This window comes from Podarcis tiliguerta, assembly GCF_965153285.1.
Source record: "Podarcis tiliguerta genome assembly, chromosome: 9".
In the NCBI taxonomy this organism is placed as follows: Eukaryota; Metazoa; Chordata; class Lepidosauria; order Squamata; family Lacertidae; genus Podarcis; species Podarcis tiliguerta.
The window spans coordinates 35722810-35746172 of NC_139542.1; the positions used below are offsets into that span (position 1 = coordinate 35722810).

General features: G+C 40.4%; 1 protein-coding gene across 2 annotated transcripts in view; it reads right to left on the reverse strand.

The window, feature by feature from the left end:
- FREM3 (FRAS1 related extracellular matrix 3) overlaps positions 1-23363 on the reverse strand; it is an 83176-nt gene that overhangs the window by 45660 nt on the left and 14153 nt on the right. For both annotated transcript variants that reach the window (XM_083456971.1, XM_083456972.1), the window contains exons 3-4: positions 6596-6742; positions 586-816 (exon numbers count right to left, since the gene is read on the reverse strand). In XM_083456971.1, the coding sequence (XP_083313097.1) occupies positions 586-816; positions 6596-6742 (378 nt within the window). The remainder of the gene's footprint in view (positions 1-585; positions 817-6595; positions 6743-23363) is intronic.

Below are 23363 nucleotides of genomic sequence, written 5' to 3' on the forward strand. Positions count from 1 at the left end.
AAGGAAATAAACTATTTGACTTTTAGAAGACATCTGAAGGCAGCTCTGTTTAGGGAAGTTTTTAATGTTTGACGTTTTATCGTGTTTTTAATATTCTGTTGGGAGCCACCCAGAGAGGCTGGGGAGGCCCGGCCAGATGGACGGGATATAAGTAATAAGTTGTTGTTCTTGTTGTTGTTATGACTACTACTATCCTTCTGTTGATGGAACAGTGTATGATTGAGCAGGAAGTCTCTACTAATAGAAAAGGAATGAGGAGTTCCATTACTGATCCCCTCCCTGTGGTTTCTCACACCACTTTCCATGCTGCTCTGAAGGGTCCACAAAACCCTCTGCAACAAGTTCTCAGGAGTGCAAGAGGCTGAGGGTGAAGAGTGAAATGAGAGTTGGCAAGAAGTGCCCCCACCACCATCCATTAGTGGAGGCATCCACTGCATCAAAAACCCTTCTGCAAACAGAAGGGGGCAATTGTTTTCCACCCATTGTCATCCAATTCTGAATTCCATTCCATGGGGACAGGATTGGAGTGCCTTTATAGGGGAGGAAAATTAAAGCAGGAATAAAAAGTAGGAAAAAACCACATACCATCACCTGGATCCACAATTTCCACCGTTGCCTGTTCTGGAAATTCCAGGGCAGCCATGACTGGATCTGACAAAACAATCTGGAATAGCTCTGATTCCTCGTATTCATTGTCCACTATTATTCTTACTTTCCAGGTAGCCACTGTCTGCCCTGGGTTGAACTGAACCTGTTTCTGGGCTTTCCCTTTGAAATCTTTATCCTTTTCTGCTGTTCCGTCTCTAGTCCCAATGCCTGAAGGAATATTTGGAAGAAATAACAATAAAGGGTTAAGAAAATATTCACTTTTTCTACTCCCCAAGAGGAACAACTTCAAGATTATTATTTTTTTGAAATTTCAGAAAACTGTCATATACACATATATAACATATATATCAATATCCCTGTCCCAGAAAAGCTAGTGCAGACAGAAGCCTACAGCATCAGTCTGCACCCTGCAGCAACCTGCTGTATCATTTAACAGCCAAAAGAGACATACAGGTGAGTAAACAGAAATCTAGAATGGGTGAGGAGGAAGGAAAGATGGTGAGCAGGGAACAGATTTGTCTTTGCCTTGATCTTCACTTCCTCCAGTAATTTTTCTAGCTGGCCCATCTTTCTTTGTGAGAAGCAATAATAATAATGTATATCAAAATCCCCATCAGAGCAGTATCTTCATCAGGATCAACAACAAAAAAGTACTTATCCATGGGCCTGCTCATAAAAGAAAATAATTTAAGACAAGGCAAACAATTATTACAATGACAAGCTAAAGAAGATTTTAAACAACGTGTAAGACATCAGCATAGACAAAATGGAGGTGGAGGAGGTGGTATTAGTTGTTACCCAAGTATGCAGAGTAACAACCTTGAGACGGAATGCTGGAGGAGATTTGCAGACAAAATTGCATTTACCTCACAGGGTGCAAGACAGATTGTAAGATGCATCCTAGTCTACAGGCACAAAAAATAAAAACATATGTTCTCTCATTTTTGAGAATATAAAATCTTGGTTCATTTTTAAGCCCCAATTGGGAGGCTATGTGTATGTGTAAATACATGTTTTTACACAAACACAGACCTTTTCTGCTTAGAAAACTGAAAACTGACTGCAGCTGTAGCTTAATGTTACTGATTTGATCGTCCAAAGCGAACCTGACAATTCTGTGGCTCTTAATGCTATTGCTGCAATACTGGTGATGCCTCAGTTTGGTGATATTTTAATATGGACCTAAATAACTAGTTCTGTTACTTATTGGACGTATTAATAAGTTGTATGCATGATGCCTTAAAATCCATATTAGAATCAAATGGCTGAAGCTGATTTCTTTCTTATTAAAAAAGTGAGAGGGTGCCATACACAATTCTACCAACACAATTAAGATACTGGTTATGTCCTTGACAGCTTTTAAAATTTCAGCTGCAAAAGTCTGATTTTACTGTTGTCTATAATTTTAAACGGAGAAAAAAGTGGGCGCAGTTTAATGTCTATGCAGTTAGATTTTGAATTTCTTAATGTCTAACATTTCTACGCTACTTCAGCTTAAATAAGTGAACTATTTTATTTAATTTATGGTTTGACACCATCAGGTAGGAAACTTTACCTCTCTGTCAGAGAATAATGAACCTTTGTCAAGCTGAATCCCTCGCCCAGGTCTGTGAGAACCTGATAGCCCGCAAGAAACTTCTGAAAGCTGTGAAGTGTGAAAACCATTTCCACTTTAGGACTTCCAGTTCTTACACTCCAGACCTAATTAGAAATGCTTGATATAATTAGGAAAGCCTAAGTCAGCATTAAACCTGCTCAACCAGGTTTGCTCTTAAATACTTGATCAGCTAATAGTTGTTTTTAAGTGTCAAAATGATGGAAGAAAAAAAGGGAGATCTGGCCATGTGATCTTTTCTGACTTATGGTACATTCAGATATGGGGATTATTGTGATAGTATTCCTGGTTATAATGCTAGCACTACTGGCCCAGTTTCTAACATTTCTTTCACACTATATTATCCTGCTATGTTACAGAACTGTAATTGCTTTTTCAGCAATCTACCACCATGTCACTCTACTTTTCATTCACACCAGTGAGTGTGGTGTGACACAACAGCAGGTGTCATCTGACATGTCGCCGCCACTCTTTCTTGTGCATGTTCGTATCGGTTCACCCATGAAAATGGCAGAAAAGAACTGTATGCTGGGATACTGCCCCAAATTTCATCCCATCAACTGTCCTAGTTAATGGACATGCAAACAGATTTTTTTCCCTAGAAGCAATGAACCCGGAAATGATTACTCAAATCCGCTGTATTGAGCAAGAATTGTGTGTGTAAAATGGGATACCTCTGTTCTTCAACACACTGTGTCACAGAGTCTTTATTGCAACTGAAACCAATATATTTTCTACAATTTATGTCAGCGAAGGCATGTCTATGCATATACTTTATAGGTAGGGCTGTGCTTAGGGATGCGGGTGGTGCTGTGGTCTAAACCATAGAGCCTAGGGCTTGCCGATCAGAAGGTTGCGGTTCGAATCCCCACGAAGGGGTGAGCTCCCGTTGCTCGGTCCCTGCTCCTGCCAACCTAGCAGTTCAAAAGCACGTCAAGTGCAAGTAGATAAATAGGTTCCCGGAAGCTGTACGCCGGCTCCCTCGGCCAATAAAGCGAGATGAGCGCTGCAACCCCAGAGTCAGCCACGACTGGACCTAACCGTCAGGGGTCCCTTTACCTTTACTAGGGCTGTGCTATAAATCAATATATTGTCTGATATCGGGTTTTAGATCAAATCACGATAACCGTTTTTTAAAAAATGACTTTGCAATTAATTATCGTGTGTGGGGTATTAAAAAAAACCACAATATTGGAAAAACCAGGAAGCCGATGTTTCTTCCTGTGTGTGCAGCTCTTGCTAACTCTACCTCAGACAACTCTTCCCTGACTTCTGCAGCAACAAGAAATAGCTGCAAATCACTACAGCAGGCTGACTCAAATATCACCCAGCAGATATCAACAAACAGCTTTGAGAACCCCTTAGCAGTCACTGTCAGTCTCACCCTTCCGTCTCCTGCAGCAGCAGTAAAACACTACAAATTAAATACAGCAGGCAGATTCAAAAATTGTGCAGCAGATATTGCCAGAGTTTTGAGAACCTGTTAGCAGTCACTGTCAGTCTCAACCTTCCCTGTCTGCTGCAGGAGAAGCAAATGACCACAAATCACTACAGCAGGCTGACTTAAATATCGCCAAATAGTTATTGCCAAACAGAGCTTTGAGAAAAGGTAGCTCTGGCCACCCAGCTGGCAAGCAGGTACTTCTTCCCTCAAGGCTCTTGCTTAAAGGTGCCAGGCTTAGGGAAAGTCTGCAGGTTCCGACTTCTGGAGCCCTTTCCTCGTAAAGACATAAACTGGGGTTAGTAAAAAATAGACACCTTCCTTTGGCATTTTACCTTCTTCTGTCATTCCCTCCTCCACCTGCATGTATGTACCGCTTGTGGGTGTGTCTCCCTCCCCCCTGCCATTGGTGTGTGGTGCATTTGTTTTTGTGAAGCAGCAGCCAGCAGCAGCAAAAAGCACCGGGTTTTTTTCTATTAACTCAGCCAACACTTGGTTTTTTGTAAGGGCAGCCAGCCCCTTGTTAAAACTGTACTGCTTTGGGGGGGGGTGTTTTCCTGACTCCCTCTCCCCCCTCTGTTGGTGTGCCCAGTTGATGCTTTGCTTGGAGCCATGGCACTACGGCAAGGAACTTTCCTGGAGGTGTAGGGGTCTGTGCTGAGAGGCTTCTTGAGCCCCATGTTTCTTTAGCTCAGTCTGCCCTGCAGTGCTTCACTTGCACGCTCTCTCAACTCTTTCCTTTCCAAGTTGCTTCCTTCCTTGCTCTGTGAAGGAGCCCCAATTATCCTTCCCTGCTTCTCTTTCTCTCCGCATGTGTGTTCCAATGTTTATTTACCTCAATCTGCTCTGCAATGCTTTGCTTGCATGTGCTCTCTCTCTCTGTGTTAACTCTTTCCCTTCCAAATTGCTTCCTTCCTCGCTCCATGATTCTCCTTCTCCTTCTCTCTCTCTCTCTCTCTGTGTGTGATTGTGGCTTGCAAGTTGCTTCAGAATAAAAGGGGGGAAACACCCAGTGCTTGTTGTGTGTGCCTTTCTTTCAGGGCAGAAACAGCCCATGGGATGCTACCAGCCCCATGTTAACTCTGCGAGTCTTCAGCTGTCTCCTACCCAATTGCAAGCAGGAGGGAAATGTACTCTTGGGATGCTTCTTGGTTTGCAAGTTGCTTCAGAGTAAAAGAAAGGAAAAACCCACCCTGCTCTGCTGTTTGAGCCTCTTCTGTGTCTCCCCCAACCTCCTTATGCTCCCTATTTTCTCCTATATGGCTATGCCAAGAGGGGACATTGATGAATGTCCTCTGATGTGGTGGAAGGCTCATGAGGCATCCTTCCCAGTGCTGAAGGTTCTTGCAAAGAGGTTTTTGGCTATGCCAGGGTCAAGTGTGCCATTTGAAAGTGTGTTCAGCACGGCTGACAATGTTCTTCAAATACAAAGGGCATCTCTATTGCCAGAGAACACCAAAATGCAAATTTTCCTTGCAAAAAATATAATTTTCATTTAATAATTTTTGTTCTGTAAAAATTTATCCATTCTTTCTGGTTTGGCCTGGTTCATAAAAGAAATGCAAATTTTCCTGGCAATAAAAATACAAATTTTGTTTATATTTTGTTCTGTTGAAATTTATCAATTTCATTCCCTCTATTTTTGTCCTGGTTGAAAAAGGAAAATTAACAAACAATCAAATACCTGGTGTTGTGCGATGTATACATTCAACTAAGACTCAATAGTGAATTATATTTGAATATCTAAAAGTGTGACACTGAATTTGCTTTTTTTCTTAGTAATGTAATTAATGTTTAGGGAACCTTTGATATCTATGCTACTAATTACTTCTACAGCTTTAATTTTAGAGAAAATGTGCTATTATTGGTACTGTAGTACTATAATGTAACAGTTGTAACAATATGTTAAAGGTAAGTAGAAATGTATCAGTTTTAGAGTTAGACCCTTAAGTAGTAGCAGTTGCCAGGACATTACCATGTTCACCTTTGCATAGCTCCAGCCTTATTTCAGATATTGTGATATACTGAAATATTGCAATGTTTAACTGGTGATATATTGTGATGTTGAAAACCAGGTATCGCCCAGCCCTACTTATAGGAAAGCATTGGCATTGCAGTGCTGCATTTCCACACACTGAGCCTTACGAGGAATGTGTTTTAAAACGTCTCCATGCGTTATCCAGTGGCCGACTGGAATGTTCCACTTCACATTTATCTAAATACTTCTGAAAAGCATCTGATAAAGGACACTTTGGTGTTTCTTATTGACTTTCTTTTCTCTGTTTCTCACAAGAGTTCACTGTTAAACAAAGGCAGTCAAGGCATTTTGCTGAAGCTGGGAAAGTTCACTGCCTTTTGTGAAACATTAAACAACATTAACAGTTTTCTGGCCACTTTCTCTCTCATTCAGTGTGCACTATGACTGCTTAAGACCAATATTCACTGCAGCAGTTTTAAAATAGTTTTTAAAGAGGTCACAGAACCCAAAACAGGGCAGACAACCACAAGTTAATAGTACCCAAATGTTCCAAGTAATGCCTTGATACACAGTAACCAATGAAATAAATCGGAATTATATGAATGCATCCTAAAAATCTATACAGTAACAAGTAATTTTTCAATAAATCATGAGTCAGTCAAATATGACTAGTCCACAATCCTGAACATATTTATAAACTTGTGCATTCATGGTTTTGAAGCCATGTGAAAGCCACTCTGCTGTAGTCAACTGTAAAAAAAACACAACCTGTGCAGATAACCAATGAAGCCAAGAATTGCTGTAATTGACCATTTTACTGCAGAAATGCATTGATTAAATATTAAGAGTATGGTTTATTTTCAACCATTTTATACCACCCTTTAATCATATTTTGATGGTTTGTAAGTTCCTCTAATAAAATTGCATTCGGACAAATTAAAGGCATACTCACTAACAAATGATGTCTCCCCCAGATATCCTCTCCGCTTGAGTGTTACTTCCAGAACCCTTGACTCCTCGTCTACAACATAATATTCTTTTTCCAGAGAAATCCAAGCCCAGTTCAGACGGAAAGGTTGGCTCTTCAACTTGTTTCCTCCTAAAATTCATCGGCACAAAACAAATGTCATTGTACAGAACACATAACGCACAAGAAGCCCAATATTCCTTAAATATGCAATGTAAACATGCTCTCATACACATCTCACACAAACATTCTTTTAGTTTTTAAGGCTTTGGGAGATTTTCAGTCAGTCATTTAATTAGTAACAATGAAAAATACACATCACTGGGTTTAACAGAAGATAATTAAAACTGCTTGTGATAATGGTTTCCTAAAAGCACCATTTTTTCCTTATCTGGATCTGAGGGGTGCTTTGCTTCTTACCCATTTGCTGTGTGGCAAATCTTACAAATAAACTGGATTAATTAATTGCTAGATCCAGGAATTATAAGCCTTCCCTACCCAACCCATAACAATAACTTTGCAATGCCAGGTCTTAATTAGCTGAGAAGTGTGTAATGGGGAACAGCAACGACTTAGAAATGTTCTTTAAAATATGAGATCATACTCTTGGTGGAATAGTACTTTGAATACTCTAAATCAAATTATTTTTCAACAGAGAAAGTTACAGAAATACCATTCAGCCAGCCAGTCTCAGCAACAAACACCTTTGAGATCTGTGATGCTGTGGTTTGCTTCCTGGGGGACGCTCTGCATCACCACACTGCCCCCCCCCATACGTGAAAGCGGTGGGAGCGGAGCCAACTCCCTATTTAGAGGCCAAAGGCCACATTTACCCCCTTTCCCTCTCTTAGCGACACCCACTCTCCCCCCCCAACTCTCAGTATGACCTATAGTCGCTTCTCAGCCATGAAGGAGTCTTTTGCTCACCATTTGCTTGTTCTGGCCAGTGGAGGTTTGTGCCTCCTCTCTTATCCCAGGGTGGTATACCTGGGATAAGGGGCAGGCATCTCTGCCATACTCCCCATTTCTGGTAATGCCCACTATTTACTGTCAGGAGTACAGCCCTACACTCGAGTAGGACCCTGGCAGAGACACATGCCCGACTGGCATGTTCTCTCCCTCCTGGACAATACCAGTATAGTATTTACGTAACAAAAGGTTTAGCAGTGTTTTGTATATACTCCCCATTTCTTCAGGCAAGTTGGTTCACGTGATTAGCTGCAGGCTTGGCCTGGGGTTCCGTTTAGTCCCCAACCTAAAGGGGTTTCCCTCTGCAAATATTCATATGGCTCGTTGTTTAACAAACTGGCCCTTAGTTCAACCCAACCTACTGTGTCTTACTCCTTATTTGGCCTTTGGGATGCAAAGAACAAGCACTGCACGTACCCCATAAAAATACTTATGGTTTGAATTTTTAAGAGAAGGACAAGAAATGCCCTGTATTGCGCAAATCACTGTTATCTTGGTGAAATTGATGGTAGAAATACACTCAAATTAGCCCAGATGACAGCTGCATACCTCTTATTAAATGAGTCTCTTCACTGAGCTATTATGGTTAATAACACCTGTGACTTATACTATGGAGCCACAAGGCCTCTGTCAGCTTAATACGTTCCTCCTAAGGATGACAGATGCTGCAAGCTCTTCATGACAAGTTGTCTCCATTCCCATGACAAGTTGTCTGCATTTTTTTCCCTCTTTCAAAAAAGAGAACTTTTGTGACCAAGATGTCTTGAGCATCCGTGAAAGTAAAAAGACAACTGCACTCATTTTTCAGGGCTGCCTTTCTCTCTATCCCAAAGGTCAAATGATATGAGGTCAAGGTATGGAAAGAGGGCTTTAAGAGAAAGAAATTCGATTTTACTTTTCTTTCTGAACTCTGATTAAAAGAAATCATAATCAGATATGTGAACTAATTCTTATTTATGTGTAAGGCAAATTTAGTTCTTGCTGATTCCTTCTGTGGTCAAATTCTCATATTCAGTTGGAAACGATGTCGGACGAATAGTTTACCAAACTGTTGAGTGTACATTTTAGTAAGCTAACATTTCGTAAATACAGTAGCCACTAGTAATAACACTATGTGACTATACAAATAAGACACACCAGGGGAATTTTAAGGAAAGCAGCTAGTTTTGGACTAATACAAGTTGACTGACTGTGTAGAAGCCTATTCTTTTCAGACTGCCTTTCTGTTTTTCAAAGCAGAGTGCAGATGACAACATTCCACACACCTTGTGCATGTCTTTCAGTGTCAGTTGGACAGATTAAATAGATGACATTTCCCATCATATTTTCCCTTATACTTCCCGTCGTGCTAGAAATGCCAGCTGCCATCAGTATAGTGGATCACTAGAAGAATTGCAAGGCGGTCTTTCTGCTTGCAGAATGGCTTTTCATCTAGAGCAGGTTTGAGGAACCTTTGACACTCCAGATGTTGATGAACTACAACTCCCATTATCTTTGGTCATTAGCCATGCTTGCTGGGGCTGAAAGAAGTTCTAGTTCAGCAACATGTGGAGGGCCAAAGGTTCCCCATACCTGATCTAGTGGAAGCAATCTCTGAAAGGAGGCGAGAAGCAACTCTAGCTAACTATCCTTTCCCTGTGCAACACCCTTCATGCAGCTCTGAAAGGCCTCTCAGCCCCTCTGGAACACATTGCTGAGGCGGATGGAGGATCTGTAGCAGGAAGGGGTAAGTGGCAAAAAATTGTCGTCTTTTCCTTTAGCAGAAGCCTGGATCAAACACCATTCAACTCACAGCACTGACTTGTCAATGAGAGGTAATATTCCTGCAAGCCATAATTTAAAGCCTATTCGTTACGTAACAATTTTCTTAATTCCTTAATTCGCCCAAGTCAGCACAAAGTCTAGGGGATGAAGCATCAATATATTTCTCATACAGGAAGACTCCCACCTTGGAAGAGTCCTAAATAAATGAAATCTACGTATACTAGGGATTTCTTCTATTTCAAAGACAAAACAGATCAGTATAAATGGATGTAATTATGGATGCAATGATGAAAGGCCACTCAGATTAAGTCACATGCCATTATTCAAAAGTTAAGAGCTGATGATAAAACTGAATTCTGACTGTCCTATCATATTTCTAATATTTTTGCAGCACTGTAAAGGAGCCATTTTAAAGTTTTCAAAAGAGTACTGGATTTTATCTGGTCAAAATTTAGCTGGTGAGAAGCCCTATCATATCCATTTCAGAGATCCGATACCCTCCCTTAACTAAGATTACAACAGATGTACTATTATATATAGCTGTATATACAATAAAAGCTTTGCTCAGACATTAGGGGTCTCCTAATCCGTCACATTATTTAAAGCTGTCTTACGTTCAGTGTCACTGGGAAATGTTAATATCTAAACATATTAATTTATAATTGTTGACAGAACACATTCCCTTTATGCACACACCATACTGTAAAACACAAATAAGAATTATTGTTTGTTTTGATAACAGAAAACTAAGTTAATGAACAGAGTTCATGCTTTCAATCCTCCATTTTATGAAGTGAGGTAATGTTTCTTTCAATAGGCCTAGAACTTAATTGATCGAAGAGAGCCAGTGCCTGCAGCAACACAAAATCAGAAAGTGTAACAGGAGGCCGCAAACTGTATATTCCCTATTGTCTCTTGTCAGTTGCTCTGTGCCGCCACCCCACCATTTTTAGACATTAATCTTTTTAAGGTTTGTACTTGGTGCCTTTCAGAAGAAGCTACAAAGCATTCATTAGAAACTGATTTTGATGACGACAACAACAACAACAACAATAATGCAGCCATGTTCTTTCTGATCACTTATATTGCTTTATTCAAGTATCCGAACACATTTCTTGAGTCTTCTGTTTCAATTCGGCACATTCTGTCTCTTAAAGCAATAATTCTTCGAACAGTGTTTTCTTTCCCATTCCAAAGTGTTTTCCTTTCCTGTTTTAAATTTCACATGGAAAACACATAGATAGCAAGTACATCCAGATCTCCACATTTCAGTTTCCCACAAGCTTTTTCAAGTTTCCATCAATGGTATTAATATTCAAAATAACTTAACAAAATAATTTTGACTTATTCCTATTAATTCTATAACTGCATACCAGACTTCACCAACTTAGTGCCTCTAAATGTGATGAGAGCTGCAGTCTAAGACATCTGAAAGGGATATATCATCTGTATATTACGTGATTTTAATTCCTCTACACGCATTACCTTAATTTCATTTGTATGTCTAACACAAAACATTAAGCCTGGATAAGGGATGGATGAGACGTTAAATTCAATATGCATTTAAAGTTGAACGTATCAAACTTGCAATTTCTGTAGCAACATGCAAACTGAAACACAGCTGTCCTTTGAAATTCACACCTATCTGAATTTTGTGATGTAGCTCTTCAACCAATGTTTACAAAAACGCATAAATTAGTGGAAAGTGTGAATAAAAATGAAGTTATTAGTGGTACTTAGTTCAAAAACAGGGAGATAAAATCCCTCTACCTGTTCTTTACATAGCATCGTTAAAGAGCAGGCAGAGGAAGTGGTGGCCTTACATTTTTTGGGCCCTGAAGCTTAAACTGTTATGAGGGCTCCTTCCCAACCAGCAACATGGGACTTGGCTAGATTGGTAAAGAAAAAGCATTTTATATGTGTTGTATATGTGATATAACACCGTTACACCAGATGGCGCTGTGGAGTCCCATCTTTCTCTACCAGATTTCCCTGTATGAGTTTGCAACTGAATCGCTTCTTTGAGGTGCCTAGATCCAGCCAAGATTTGTTAGCTTCTTCAATTGGATTATTCTACAACACATCACCTCTTTTCCTATCTTGCGCTGCAGCATCCTCCTCGCAGCATTTATTGTGTTATCACTGGGTTGGGCACTGATTTCCTTTTGGGGCAAAGTAGGTGTTGAACCGTTCCGCCTTCTCTCCCCACTTGTGGCCCCACTGCTAAGACATACAGCTATGCAGCCAGCAACATTGACATTTGTCATGACCCTAACAGGTTACACTCTACCATCCAGATTCATGAGAAGAATGAGCATGAGGAGCCTGCGGCCCTTCCATTATTCCAGGACTACAACTCCCCTGACCGCTGCCTTGCAGGCTGCAACTGATGGGATCTGGAGCCCAACAACTTCTGAAGGACCAATAGTATCCCAATAAAGGTCAGGTCTTTACAAAGACCTTCAACTCCCCACCATTTTCTCCAGAGAGCCTTCCTTTTTCAACAGGAGAAAAATACAAAACATGTCAAGATACGAAAGATAATCATATTTAAAACAAACTATCACCTGCTTCTATTGTGAAATGCCAGGCATGAACAGCCAGGAAGGGGGCTGAACTATGTGCTTCACCAGGCACATTCAATACAGAAATAACATCAAGTTCAAGAGAAGTGTGTGTAAAAGTCACCAGGTAAGATAAATATACAAGTTGCAGCAAATGTGAATTGAGTAGTTCAAGAGACGAGACATCCAAAAACACCACAGAAGAAGAAATAAGACCTCATTTACATGCACTCAAAGCCATGTGGGAGCCATGTCCTTGCGATGCAAGCCCTCCCCATTCAGGGTGTTGCATGAATGAAACAACCACACGATCAGGACCAATTTCCTGCTAATTTTGCCTTCCCTCTCACCCACACAACAGATAATCCAGAAATGCCCCATTACATAGCAAAGTTAGTGTACAAATCACACCTGTGGCCCATCTAATTCAGTACTGCCTACACTGACCGCCATGTTGGCATACCAGGGTAGTTCAGTCTGAGACCTCACTAGCGCCAAGTGTAGTGTAGCAAAACCCACCCAATTGTGTTAAGCAGCTCAGAAACAGGTGGATTAGACAAATTAATAAACATGTCTATCAACAGTGAAACATCACGATTGATATGTTATCTCTAGGTTCGAAGGCGGTATGGCTCTAATCTATTAGTTGCTAGGTAACAAACCGCCAGAGAGGATACTGGGCTCATTTCCTGCAATTCGGCTTCCTACTTATCTGGCCACTCTGTAAAACAGGATGCTGGACTAGATGGGCCTTCCGTCCAAACTAAGAATTGTTGCGTTTAAGGCAAGCGATGCATGACACAGGTTTATCACTACAGAGCCCCATGTGCTAACAGCCAACAACTAACTGGCATTCTAGCAGGATGGACTCGCCCCATTTTGTATCATTGGATACTGCTGTACGTTAGTGAAAACACACACACCATAAAAAAATAAATAAATGAAAAGTTAGGAATATGGCACTGACTTGGCACCCAGCAAAAACATTCATTTTCTCTCAGGCCTTGGCTATTTAAACAATCTATGGACTTTTAAACTGTGTGGGGAGGGCTATTGTTTTTGTTTGCTGCTATGGTATTTATTTTTGCTTTTATATTGTAAACCACCCTGTGATTCTTGGATGAAGGGTGGTACAGAAATTTAATAAATAAACAACAACAAAACAACAAAAGATCTTTTCGTGAAAAAACTATGTAAAATTGATGATTTGATAATTAAAATATCAAAATCTTCAATGCCTTCCCACCCAACACAATTCAAATAGAATTAGCAATTGTTATATACGCATTGCTGTCATTATCAATTATACATCAGGGCTTTTAGACACCCATCACTATACTTGCAAAATGTCTGTCCAATTATATACATACGGATCTATAAAGTCACAAGACTGCTAGCCTAGAATGTGAAAAAACACCGATCCTATGTGTACACACACACACACACACACACACACAAGTGCCCTGAAGAGTGTGCTTGAAAAAATATGATAAATGCACTTTGTGGGTGCCAGCATAGTGTATTCAAGTGAAATGAATACAGGATGTAAAAATAAACCTGCTATAAGAATAGATAGCTATTCATAAGACTCTAAAGTTCCTGCCAGTATTCTGGAAGAGTTCCAAGAGCTGTGACAGAAATATAAGTTTCTCTACATGCCAGAGAATCATTTGCTAGATAGTATTCCACTCAATGTGGAGACAGGGAAAGAACAGACAAGGAAATACAGGTTTTTTGGGCTTTCCTTTGACTCTTATGCCTAATTGGCATCTGCCGGTAACACTGCCACAAAGTCCAACACTAATTGTTATTCTGGCAAAAGTTGCTGGCAGGGCAACAGATCCCGTCTCTGATTGCTTCCTGTGCTCCAACAAATCCTCTAGGTCTCATTACACATGGGCTGCTTTGAACAACAGAACACACCATTTTGCCAATTACTTAGTTCATCATTTTGCCATTCTTATATGATCGACATGTAAGATTAAATTTGCAACTGTGCTTACAGGTTTACAGTATTACAGATGGCAAATAATACACTGTATTCATTCATATATATGTGTGTGTGTGTTTTGCTAACTGCTGAAAGCACCTTTGTTTCAATGAATGTTGGTACCCTACTTTTCCTTCCGAAATAAGCTCAAGGCGATTAATAACAACATATAGAAATAAATGAAACAATGAGGGAAACAACAATAAGAAAAAAGAACCTCAACAGTAAAAATGTTGTAATAATCTGAGGATAAAAGTTCAATAATACCCAAGGTGAGGGGAGGAGGGGCATAAAAATTAAATATATTAAAGCACTCCCACCATGCTTCACTCCAGCGTTTTCTCTCACCTGCACCATCTACTTTCCTTAAGCATTTCATGCCCCCCGATTTATTATGGAAGACATTTGGTATATTTGTGTTCCACATATTATCCCCAAGGATCAGTGTTCTTCCCTCACACCAGCCCCAGCCCCTGTGAAGGTTCAGAGTAGGTACAAGGAATACCTTCTTCAGGTGTGAAGATGAGCTGGGAAGAATGGGCAGTGAGGCAGCATAATTTCTACTGCCTTCCAACTTGTGGAAAGTGATATGCTGAAGCATTGTTGTTTGCATATGCTCCCCACACATTTTTGTACCCTGATGTTGCAGGTGTCTAAAATGCAGGGTAACCCTCCACGGATATAAAAGGCTCTGCACTTCAGACTGTCATCTTCCATGGCTTGAAAGGCAATTAAAAGTGAAGCGAAGGGCACTGTACTTCATGGCCACTGCGCCCCCCCCCCCCATGAGCTTAGCATTGGAAGAGGATGCCCCTAAGCACACGATAGCTCAGCTATTAGAGCATGGTGCTGTTAATGCCAAGGTTGCAGGTTCGATCCCCATATGAGACAGCTGCATACTCCTGCATTGCAGGGGGTTAAACTACTACAGGATCCTACATGATCCTTTACAACTCTGCAATTCTATGATTCTATACAAGTTTTGAGATTTACGGTCTATCCACCCATGGATTTGTCACTGACAGTGATATAGCCAGAGGCTTCCAGATGTTTCTAACTACTATAGTTGTTAAAAGTGTTCCAGGAATGATTACAGTCAACTGGTATTGATCAAAACCTAGTCAACTGGGATTGAACAAACGCAAATATGGAGTTCAAAGAAATCTTCCTTTTAAAAAGTATCTCACTCTGTTTGGCCCATTGTTATATTGCCTATGTAAAGGTAGCTATAAATCCATGTTTAAACAGTCTTTCTCTTCAGCCTCCCTGCTACCACTCAGGTGTAAGGCAGCAAGACATTAAACAAAACTGCAGCACTTTCACAAGCATGCATACATGGGTGCAGTAAAAACTGTAATACAGAAATATAATCTAGAGCTACGTATGGGGGTAAATGCTTAGTTCAAACAGAGGAACATTTTTAAAAAGTTAATATGGATTAACTGGGATGGCAAACATCCATGAAAACTAAGAATTGCTATTTTTCTCAGCTATCTTCCAAATGTATTAAGTAATCTAATATTTCCTTCCTGCTAGTTCTTGAATATAGAGTGGAAATTAAGGGTGAATTAAGCGATTTATCCGATTAGCTATTGCATTACATTTTAACTCAACTGCTACGGAAACGAATAACCTTCCTGCTACAATTTTCTATAGGAACAAACTCCAGACAGCCTCTCTTACATTACTAGCTGACGTTAATAGGGCCATCATTCCACCCATTTGCAGTGCAAGACTCTTTATTGCAATGGCCACAACACAGGTCTGGGGCAACCTTGGCCCTCCAGATGATACAAGTTCCATCATTCCTGACTGCAAGCTATGATGGCCAGGGCTCATGGGAGTTGGAGGATAACAGCATCTCGAGGGCTTTTCGTTTCCCATGTCTGCTGTGAACACAGTTACCAATCCCTCTGGAAAAATTCCATCATTGTAAAGATCAGAGTTTAGCCTGGATTGCAAGCATGACTTGCCTATATAGATATTTAATTGATTTCAATTCAGGGTGAGTTTATACAAAATTTACCCTAAACTAAAAATAAGCCAATAGTGCTATAGCATTTCGTACATGAGGACAACTATCAGAAGCATGTCGTGTTCACTATTTAGGATGCAACCCCAAATATAATGCATTTTTGTATGCTATTTTCACGAATGCATTATTTTTATGCACACTTTCCCGTAACATATGTATTTTCGTAAACATATTTCAGTTGGAGAACTACGGAGCAAATTTCAAATAAGTGAAAATTTCGATGGATGGCTGTGTGCTAGTTTTCATATTGTTTCAGGATCAGCAAATTTGATATATCTGGCTTAAAATGTGAATGAAATTTAATTTCTCCCTCATCCTTACCCAGGAGCACACCCTACTTTTGCCTTAGGAGCAGCTCCACCTGATTCCAAAGCACCAGCTGTGACAATGAAAACTAACACCCATCACAGAAGTAATACCAAGCTCCCTACCTCAGCTATGAGGAAGGTGAAAACTCATGCCATGCCTAGGCAATATAAGGGTGCAGTTAAATTACTTTTCAGTTCCTTTAACTGGCAGCCAACCCAAGATTTTGCAGTATCCAATGAACACAGCTAGATCAAAAAGGGCTTTCCAAGTTGAAGGTGGTAGGGTGGGTAAAGTTAGGTAACAGTAAACGACCCCTGGGCAGTTCAGTCCAGTCAAAGGCCGCTATGGGATTGCGGCGCTCATCTCGCTTTCAGGCTGAGGGAGCCAGCATTTGTCCACAGACAGCTTTCCAGGTCATGTGGCCAGCATGACTAAATTGCTTCTGGTGCAACGGGACACCATGACAGAAACCAGAGCGCACAGAATTGCTGTTTACCTTCCTGCCACAGCAGTACCTATTTATCTACTTGCACTGGCGTGCTTTCAAACTGCTAGGTTGGCAGGAGCTGGGACAGCACTGTGGTCTAAACCACTGAGCCCCTTGGGCTTGCTGATCGGAAGGTCGGCGGTTCGAATCCATGCAACAGGGTGAACACCCATTACTCCGTTCCAGCTCCTGCCAACCTAGCAGTTTGAAAGCATTCCTGTGCAAGTAGAAAAACAGGTACCACTGTGGTAGGGTGGATGGTTCATTAGTCCAAGGATTGACTGTCTGAAGCACAATTTAAATACATTTGGAAAGTGATTCTTTCCAAATGTATTTAAATTGTGCTTCAGATAGTCCACTCCCTCAAGCCCACCCCCAGTCCAGCCAGATCAACAACCCCCCCCCCAAAAAAAAACCCTGACACAGACGCTGGCCAAATCTGCAGAGCGAGACACCACTGGACCAGCTGCCTCCTCCATCCAACACTGAGCACAATCTCCAGTGTGTGCTCAAGTGTGGGGATTTTTGCTTCTCATTTTATCCTTTAGAGTAGATCATTTACCCAAAGGTTAGTAACTCCAAGTTTCTTAGCTTCAAAAACCAAAATTGTATTTTAAAGAAAAGAGCTGGTACAACAATGCTTAATGTGATTACTTACGCATTAATAAAGTTTAGCCACTTAAGTATTTTAAAATAATCACAGACAGATAGGTAAGATAGGTATGATTGCGTAGACATCATGACATGTAAAATATTTCTCTACTTATTCCTTTAATAGTTGCACAGTGCCTAAAAATATTCATAAAGGATTAAGACACAGTATATCACCTAGTCACTAACAATTTTCTCATGTAATTATACATTTCAAGCTGACAACCCATTCCTCAAAACAGAAGTGATGCAAGCATCTCGCAACTAATTCCATTTTAAGGGGGCAGGCTGAGTCTGGAAAGGCCCACTTTATGATTGAGTGGTAGTGCGAGATAAAGCTATAAATTTGATGGATTTATTTAGCAACTGAATACTCATTTTCACAGAGCTTTGCATCTCCATTTTGTGAAGGTGCCAGGTTCACTCCAAGTCTTGAAATAAGATTTATTTTACACAGCCTGCCCTGTAGATTGCAACAATTTGTGCACAGCTACTGTCTTAGAATGTTCAAAATTCCAAAAATAAATAAATCCTGCGATTCAAGTTTACAAAGCACCTGTCCTCTAGCTCCTAATTCAAATAGCTCCATCAGGCGGAAGAGCTAAGACCATAAAGAAACCAGCTAATTTTTCCAGTCAGGTGCAAGTACCAGAAATGCAACACAGAATATTGGAAAGGAAACCCTGTCGCTCCCTGATCACCACCACTAGGGGAGGAACCTCAGGCCCCAGGGCCAAAAGTGCCCCCAACCTCCCTATGTGGCCCTTGGGACCATACCAGGCCATACCCCTGCCTCAACATCACTCCAATTCCCTAGGCCTGAATGCCTTCCTTTGTCCCCCACCACAAGTGCTTTTGCCTGAACTGGATGTGCCTGAACTTGATGCTTCCCGCTTGCTCGAATGGAGGATAGAGAAGGGTGTGTGGGCGTGTGCAAAACCTAGCCTACCGTACAAACATAAACCTAATGTTTGTTGCTTGGCCCTTTTGCCGCCAACCCCACCCACCGCTGACTTGTAACCCCCAAACGTCTGCCAAGAGGGGAATGTTGCCTGCAGGTGAGAAAGATTGTCTACCCCAAGCTGCAGTTATATCTGGACACCTCTGCCTCCAGCTGGTTTAAGTTCAAAGAGGTATCTGTCCAGGAAAAATACTTTGAACCTGGATGTCCACATTCTAAACTCTGTGGGATATTATAAAAACCATGGGCAAGACTTAATGCAACAATTTTTTAAAAAAGAGGGTGCGTTTCCTTGATATTCAGCTGAAAGAACCAAAAATTATTATATAATTAAAGGTAAAGGTAAAGGGACCCCTGACCATTAGGTCCAGTCGTGACCGACTCTGGGGTTGCGGCGGTCATCTTACTTTACTGGCCGAGGGAGCCGGAGTACAGCTTCCGGGTCATGTGGCCATAATGACTAAGCCGCTTCTGGCGAACCAGAGCAGCGCACGGAAACCCCATTGACCTTCCCGCCAGAGCGGTACCTATTTATCTACTTGCACTTTGATGTGCTTTCGAACTGCTAGGTTGGCAGGAGCAGGAACTGAACAATGGGAGCTCACCCCATCGCGGGGATTCAAACCGCCGACCTTCTGATCAGCAAGTCCTAGGCTCTTTGGTTTAACCCACAGCGCCACCTGCATCCCCATTATATAATTAGACAATGCAAAAGATATGGTGCTCTGATCAAATCTGTGTGTATATGTGTTGCTACAACAACTGTGATGAAGTCCATGCTGTATGAGAAAGCGTATGAATTTCCCAAAACATAATGTCAGCTTTTAATACTTACATTTATTTATTTACTTATGTAGACATTTAGATGCTGCATTTCAAAAAAAAGAGTTCTCAGCTTGCCTACATATGAACTTCCTTTGATTCAGCCCTGTTTCTCATCTATTCCTGGGTGGTCATCAGTGTAGTGGTCTCCTTATAAACTCTGAGGTCCTCATAACCTTTACAGTAATTTTAGTGAAAGCACAGAAATTGATTTGACATATTGCTTAAAACACTAATGACCTCTGAGCAAGCTGAAACGTGTTAATTAGGGAGAAGCAGCAATAGCATTTCAGTCAGATATTTAAGCTTTGCTTCCAAATGTAACAAATTGCTAGAAATGTAGCTTTTGTTTGCTTTGTCATGGACACATACAGGCAAACATTGCAGTATGAACTATAAATAGTTAAATGGCAGGTGTCAAATGGTTGTGTCTAGAAAGCAATCAAAACAGTGCCATTAGAAGCAAAGGCAAACACCAATCTACATTCTCAGGCTGCTTAGCTTTACAAGATGACCAAGAATATTAATGTCCAGAAAGACTCAGCCTAAATTCAGCTGTTCAGATTATATTTAATATATTACAGAAGCACACACCATGCAGAACTTTTGCCCCCAAACTGAGGATAACAATTAGGAAAGCAGACTGCTATAAATTGAGGTTGAGATTCCTACTGACACACACCAACTCAGCAGCATATAGAAATCAATGAGACTGACACATGCAATTAAGTCTTGTTAATTTCAATATGTGTCTGAGTAGGTATGTGAAGGACTAAAAAATAATTATTATTTGTCACATTTTAAAATTAGGCAATAAATTAGATGTATGCAAGAAAAGGAGTGGTGGGAGAGTACTTTTCAAGTCCACTACAGTCAATCTATTTGCTATACTGAAATGGTGCCTTTATTAACAGTATTCTCTCAGTTTTTAAAAAACTGCTGTAATTGGAGAAGGCAGAAAACTCCTCGCTCTAAAACAAAACAAACACATTTTCACATTTATCTCCAAAAGAACTGACACTACTTCAAAGGGATGCTTGCAACCAAGTATCTGCTTAAGGAACATTTTCAAAAATATATTCAGCGCTAACAACTTACATAGCAAAGCCCCTCTCAATCAAGGATGAAAGATGAAGATGCAGAAAGGAGAAAAGGTTGTTTGTCCTGCTTGCGGTCTATTGATTAACTCAGACACTCTGAGAAAAGGGCTTAGTGACTGATCCCAACTAGCTAAGAAATCAAAGATTTAACACCATTCACTATGTACAATGGAAAAACTGTAAGGGGGAGAGGGTGTTTTTCTAACTGCAATATTTAAATAGCACTAATTGAAAAGCTAATGTTCAGCCAATTCTTTTTTTAAAAAGCATTAGTTGTACTCATTAGCATGTTATATTTAGTCATTAAATGTCCTATATTTAAATGTAATTTTCATTAAGGATTTTAATGTATTTAACTGTACGAGTATATCATTCTTTTTTCCTGTATAAGAGATCCGAACTAAGGCACCAATGCCCACAGCCCCAGAAGCATCTTTTGTAAACCACTTTGAGCAGTTTTTTTAAAAAAAACTATCAAGTGGTGTATAAATTTTATGAAATAAATAATAAATAAATGCAGCAGAGAAAATGCAGTTACGTAACTAGCACATATGAAAATGCTTTGTGGAATTGTAAATGTGCTGTTGCAGACAAATGTCTCCTACGTAAAATGCCAAAATATGGGAATACTTTAAACATTTGAGGGAAAGTCTTCTTATTGCAATATTTCAAACACAGGCTGAATTGGGACCCAATGCTAAACTTATGCCAGCAGGTATGTCAGGTTTGGTCCTTCCTGGATAGGGATAGCTTGGCTACAATGGCCCACGCACAGATACCCTCATGATAGGATTACTGCAATGTGTTCTGTATGGGGGTTGCCCTTACATTTGGTCCTGAAGCCGTAGCTAGTGCAGAATGTGGCAGCATGGGTCGTGGCCAGGATTACTAGCAGGCCAAATTTATGGTGTTATACCAAGTGTATGAAGTCCTAAACAACTCTGAACAATATCTGAGACATCATTGTACCCAATTTATACCTGCCCTTTCATTGCTATCATGTATGGGGGCACATCTTTTGGTTCTGCATATGCCAGAGGTTCATTCCATGGGTACTGCCATGTGGAACACACTACCCACGGAAGTTATTATATAAGCTCCAGCACTGTACACATTTTCCTGGATTCTTCACATCAGATCCTTTACTTGCAGGACTAATTGCACCACTGTTTACATCAGTTTACAATGATGTTGCAGCAGCTTCATTTAAAAAAAAAAATCGCCGCAGGGGTGATTCTGACTATTTTTTGCTGGTAAGCAAAACGTTATAATTTTGAAAACTGAAATTAATGTTTTAAAAATTCCTCTCTTTGGCATGCTTTTTTGTGACTTGGGGTGAATGTATGTTGCATAGTTTTTGAGCCAGAGTTTTAAAATTTCATTTTTGTCAATGAATAGCAGTCACAGCGATTCCAGCTAGGTCAACCATTCTCAGGTGTATGAATAGGAAAGCAAGCATATTCTAAGGGACAGTAGGCTTTTGGTTACTTTTTTGGCCCTTTTACAGTGGTACCTCGGGTTAAGTACTTAATTCGTTCCGGAGGTCCGTTCTTAACCTGAAACTGTTCTTAACCTGAAGCACCACTTTAACTAATGGGGGGCTTCCTGCTGCTGCCGCACCGCCGGAGCACGATTTCTGTTCTCATCCTGAAGCAAAGTTCTTAACCCGAGGTACTATTTCTGGGTTAGCGGAGTCTGTAACCTGAAGTGTATGTAACCTGAGATACCACTGTATTTCCAGGGAGTAAACTGAAAGGGTGCAATTCCCTCATGTCTGCTCCCACTGAGTGATCCCTCCTCCCAGCAGACAACCCAGAGTGATGTATTCCCAAGCTTTGGTCATGGAGAAGGAGTGACATAATAGCCTCCATTTAACAGTGAAAGTGGCTCTTTTCTATGTGGCAAGAAAAATCTTCTACTTGACAACTGAGAGTATGGATATTATTTTGAAAAGTCAGGCATAGGCATTGTGCTTGTTAACTAGTATTCCTTGCAAAGTATTATATTTCTTAAACACGGCTGGAGGTATATAATGAAGGGGGATTATACTTTTTTTGTTTATACTGTTGTGCCAGCCTCCAGGATTTCTTCCCTTATAAGGCAGAGTTTCTACAGTCTGATCCTACATTGGAAACTATTTTCATTGTTTAAAATACATTTATTTCAACACACTTCACAGCTTTTTAAAGCAAGTAAAACAGATAGATATATCAAAATGCTTAACTGCACAGATCCTTTTTCCAAGACGAGAAGATCATCACAGGTGGTTTTCCTTCCCCTAATATGTATGCTGAACAGCAGCATAAAAACCTAATTTCTTAGATTAATTGACAGAGGTAATACAGCAATAGCAAGTCTAATCTGTACACAAGGGAAAAAACACACCTTACTATTAGATTTTAGTGCGGCCTTTCCAATTCATGCTAGTGCTCAGGATGCTGAACATCAATATAACTATAAAGCAAATTTTAAAACACAGACTATATGTTGAATATTATTTATATCCTGCTTTCACTCTGAAAGAAGATCAGAAGCATACACTATAAACAATTTTAAAAAGCAACAGATCAAAAACCAGAAGCGAGTTAGACATAATGTCCAGTCTCCCCGACTGCAATATTTTAAACCGCAATAAATAGAGACTGTAATATTTTAAGATACTCCCACTGGATATACATACTTCTAACCAGAACTGCATACTATTTTCCAACTGTTAATAGTGACATTACTGTATACTTTGGGCAACAAGAAACCATAGCTAAGGCCAGGCTTCCTCAACCTCAGCCCTCCATATGTTTTGAGACTACAATTCCCAGCATCCCTGACCACTGTCCTGCTAGCTAGGGATCATGGGAGTTGTAGGCCAAAAACATCTGGGGGGCCAAGGTTGAGGAAGCCTGGCTAAAGCTATAGTCCTTGGTTTGGAGTATTCCATGTGCACCAAGTGGCCTAACTTCCCAGGGAAATCAATTTGATACGCATTTCTTTACTACAGTTATAGCTCATTATGTGCCTATCTATCCACTTGCAAAACACACACAACAGTTGGTTGCAAGAGTACGTACAACATATTCTCTTGCATAGTAAAGATAGCATTAGCT